At 36.9% G+C, this 4,395-nt stretch overlaps 1 protein-coding gene across 1 annotated transcript; it reads right to left on the bottom strand.

The window, feature by feature from the left end:
- Positions 1-405: 405 nt before the first annotated feature.
- Positions 406-4,245, bottom strand: LOC119188429 (heterogeneous nuclear ribonucleoprotein L-like; the record flags this gene model as incomplete). The annotated part of the gene is given in 7 exon segments (XM_037445213.1): positions 406-560; positions 1,043-1,131; positions 1,411-1,529; positions 1,897-2,047; positions 2,910-3,031; positions 3,338-3,448; positions 4,150-4,245. Coding segments are annotated over 7 exon segments (843 nt in total), but the record flags the coding sequence as incomplete, so codon positions are not given.
- Positions 4,246-4,395: the final 150 nt, after the last annotated feature.

Genomic DNA, 4,395 nt, shown 5'->3' with positions numbered 1-4,395 from the left:
GTGCAGAAATTAATACACTATACACAATGTTTTTATCGGGATCGAAAATGAACCCGAAAAAACATCACACTGTACATAGGCGAATATAAGTACAATAAACACTATAATTAAAAAAACGTAAAAACGGACAACTATAATTCATTTGAATTCTATTATCAACATTAAGCTGGTAACATTTATCTTTGGCTTACCTTTCAAAAAAAAAAACAAAGTACATAGACAAAACAACCTTATCCTCACCCATCAGTGCTGCCAACTTATAAAAATGTCATACCGACATAACATTTGGTCCGACGTTCTAAACGCAATTTTACATGTCTTTTGTTTAACCACGTCATTTTTTTTTTTATTCTCCTCGCGCTTTTTTTACACAATTACACGAGGAATACAGTTTAACGTTTCTTACTAGTACTCGTGTTCGGCCATGCCGTTATTTTGCCCTTGCCGTTGGTTCTGGTTGGGGTTTTGGTTTTGCTCCTGTTTCTGCTGCTGTCCCTTGCCCTGGCCGATTTGTCTCGAGGATGAGAAGCAGAGCTTCATCACGAACGGGAATTTCGCACCTGGAAACGTTCAGCGTGAAGGGTTAGTTACCTTAGATTGGAATGTAAATATGTGGGTAATTGGCATAAATTAAAATAATAAATTGAGCTAATATTTGTAAATATTACAACTAATCTCTATAGATTATAAATTATGTGGGTAGTTGGTAAAATTGAAAATGTCAAATTGAGCTAGTATTTGCGATTATTAGAATTGAGTTATTTTAACGATCATTGCTTTAAGAGTTTAATATTTTGTTGATGGAAAGAAAAAACTGCAACATGTTTTTACGAAAAAGGGTCTCATTTTCTTCTCGATAAGTCACAAACTCATATTTTTTGCGCGACTCACGAAAAAAAATTGTAATTTAAGACAACTTTTCTATATTTAATTTAACTTAAAAAAAAGAAATGATTTGTTATAATATCATCGAACAGTAAATTTTTCATTGTATACTATGTTATATACAGGATGTACATATTGTGTTAAAACATGAACCCACCTGGATGCTGTATGGTGGCGTGGTTGCACGCCATAATAGCCATCACCGACTGCGAAATGTTCTGAAATTCCATCAGGCCCGACGATGATCTGGAATGTAGGAATAAAATTATTGTACTGTAATTTATTATAAAGTATTATTTATTGACCTAATGTAAAAAAAAACATTTCTAAGAATAAAAAGTGTTTAGCCCAAGTGTTTTTGATACAGAGTATTTGATTTTACTTTACGTTTTTAATAAAATCACATATTTATCTTCTTGAAAATAATAATACTCTAAAAAAAGGCATATACATTCCAGCGAAGTCAACTGCCTTACGCTGCTAAGAAATTAAGCAAAAAAAGAAATATAAATGGGTAAACGTCACCTCTCACTCTTGAGCGGGAACTTGGAGATGGTGTGCGGCGGCGTGACGCCGTAGTCCTTGAACACCTGCAGCAGCTGCTCGTCGGACACGTCTGGCGGCGTGTTGAAGAAGTGCAGCACCTGGAAACAGTCACCATCATCATTTATATTTCTTATTATTGGTACTCAGTAACGGACTTACTAATGCGAGGCTTTTTTACCAGCTTGGTGAAGGGAAGTTATATCACTCCATTGGAACTAAGGTGACCTGACTTAAAAAAGACGAATTTGTGGGAAATGTATAAAAAAGATTTGAAAACAATATAGAAGGCAGTGAATTGGGCGATCGTCGAAGGTGAGAATCTTTATTTCTATTCAATATTTTTTATGTTTCTCATCATAGGGTTATAGAGCATGCTCTGGAAGGTGTTTTTTTTTTTACCAAAATCACAAAATATATACCTATATCATAAAAAAATGTTCAAAATGAGAAAAAAACATATGTTACCTTCGACGGGGGCTGTATTCTGTTCTTGTGTATGGACGCTGGTGTCAGGAAGCGGTTGTTCTTGTTGCCGACGTAGTCTTTGAACGAGGGGCTCTTGTCAGGCAGCGGGTATGGGTTCATCACCTCGGACAGGTACGCCTGCTTCGAGAAACTGTACACGAGGAGGTTAATAAGTATGATATAATGATTATGTGTAAGTCAGTCTGGATACATGTAATTATGTGAACTAATTTAATACTTTAAGTTGCCTACATAATTGAAGATAGATTGATGAAAATTCTTTATTGAGCACCACAAAAGTAAAAGAATTTTTTGACGCCTTTTATCTTTATTTTAGGTCCCCAGATCTCCCTAGATCCTTTGGCCTCTCTGGAACGTGGGGCGCCACGCTCAACCCACCCCTAGATACTGCTAAAAACGAAACATGTTTTATTTCATGCATTTTCTATCCCCTTACCCCTTCTTCCCCCTAAAAGTACCCCCACCTATCTACGCTACGCCACTGTCACTTAATGTTGCTATTGTTTATAGGCAGCTGTTACGCATTCCATCAGGCGAGCATCGTTTCCCATTCAAGTGTATAAAAAAGGAATATCTAATTCCATTATAGTTTCTCGAAGTGAAGATTCAAGAGGGTGCAAATTTGGCGAATATTTTTACATAACATTGTCCCTTTTAGTTTTAAACTTCTTGTAAACTTTTTGTTCGGAAGCTTTTTTAGGCATGGCAGAAAAAGTTTTATGTGAAATAGTACGTGTAATACTATTTATATCAATGATTCTAATTATGATGAAAACCTTTAACAATTTTATAGATAACGATTCTGTTCATAATGATGGTAACATTAATATTTATGATAATGATGTTGACGTTGACGATTTTTTTCTTTTTTTTTATATTTTTAAGGCTTGATCGTAATTCAAGACTCATTTTGTATTTCTTTTTTTTTTTTTTTTATAAATCCCTAGCCCCTTCCACCTCTGCAAGACGTTGACGATCATGACGCAACTTACGCGAGTGTGAGTGTGTACTCGCCGACGGTGACGTTGTTGAGGTTCTGCACGCAGCGCTCGACGGAGACGCCGTCGCCCATCTGTACCATCGCGGTGCCCTCTTTCGTCTTCAAGAACTTTATCTGGAACACGGTTTTTTTGGATATTCGAATGCAAAAAATATACATTATTTTTTTCGTGAAAAAAAAAAATAAAAACAAGTGCTGAATATATGAAAAAAAACATAGACATTATTTTTATTGTTATTATTTAAATTTCATGTGACTTATACACAATAAAAGGAGACATATTTACATCAATTAGAATAAAAAAAAAATAAGGTACGTGAAATACCTATGTACCTACCAATAAGCGTAATGAGAGACCACTCTAATCTTTTCATCAAATAAAATCCGTACCCAGTGGGACATAAAAATGATATTACTCACTCGGACGACATTCCCGGACAGACAGCACAGGTTGAACAGTCTATCAGCGTTGGCGGTCTGCGGGTCCAGGCCGTACACCATCATCACCGCGCCTTGCTGTGGAGGACCGCCCTAACGTCACAAAAACGGTTAAACATCGAGCACTTAACCTAAATGCCCTTTCCGTTGTACATGGTGTCCATCATTGGACACGCGGTCAGGCAATGAGAAACAATTAAAAAAAAAACACAATGAAAAAGAAAATACTATTGGCAATGGGATTCAAATAAAATTTAAGGACAAAAAAAACATTAAGTAAAGTTTTTTTTACAATAAAAAAGAGAATACGTAATTAGTGGAGTAAAAATTATTAAAAAAAAAAAAGAAAAAATTCAATAATGAAAACAAATAAACAGCGTGAAATACGGATTAGGAAAATAGTTTTTTTATAAGCCCACCACTATACTAACACTTTGCAAAGTGTCATTCGTAGATCATGGGTCCATCTGGAACTGATCATTTACTTTCAGATTATTCTGCATTAGACTATGTAGAGAGTACGGAATGCAGTCTCGAATCGAGATTGGCTAATTGAGATCCCGCAGTTTAATTTGGCATCAACGGTGGGCCATTTGTTTCCACCAATCCATTCGAAGACTCGAACGACATTACAACAAAAGATCGCCAAGCCCACGAGCTTGAATCACGAAACATAACTCGAGATCTCGCGAGAATGCATTCCTTTCATAGACCCCTGGATCTTTTTCCCTTCCATATGAAGTCATTCTACACTCTTAACCAAGGAGGACTGCGTAGCTTTGAATGTGTAATACCTGGTTCTGTGGCGGCATGGACGGATGGTGCATCGGAGGTGGAGGCACGAATCCCTCACCGCCATAACCCTCGGGCCCGTAGCCGCGCCCGTCGCGCTGTGAATACAATAAATATATTAAACACTCCGAAGAAACATTAATATCCGCTGGAAAACTTGCTATAGTGGCCCAGGTAAGTTTCGCGTTACGCGATCAGCCTGTACGGACTACTACGGGACTGCTACACCCTTGGTTGATAGTGTTGAT

Source organism: Manduca sexta, unplaced genomic scaffold (assembly GCF_014839805.1).
Source record: "Manduca sexta isolate Smith_Timp_Sample1 unplaced genomic scaffold, JHU_Msex_v1.0 HiC_scaffold_1336, whole genome shotgun sequence".
Taxonomy (NCBI): domain Eukaryota; kingdom Metazoa; phylum Arthropoda; class Insecta; order Lepidoptera; family Sphingidae; genus Manduca; species Manduca sexta.
The sequence above is the reverse complement of the archived record's forward strand: the minus strand, read 5'-3'. Positions and strand labels throughout refer to the sequence as shown.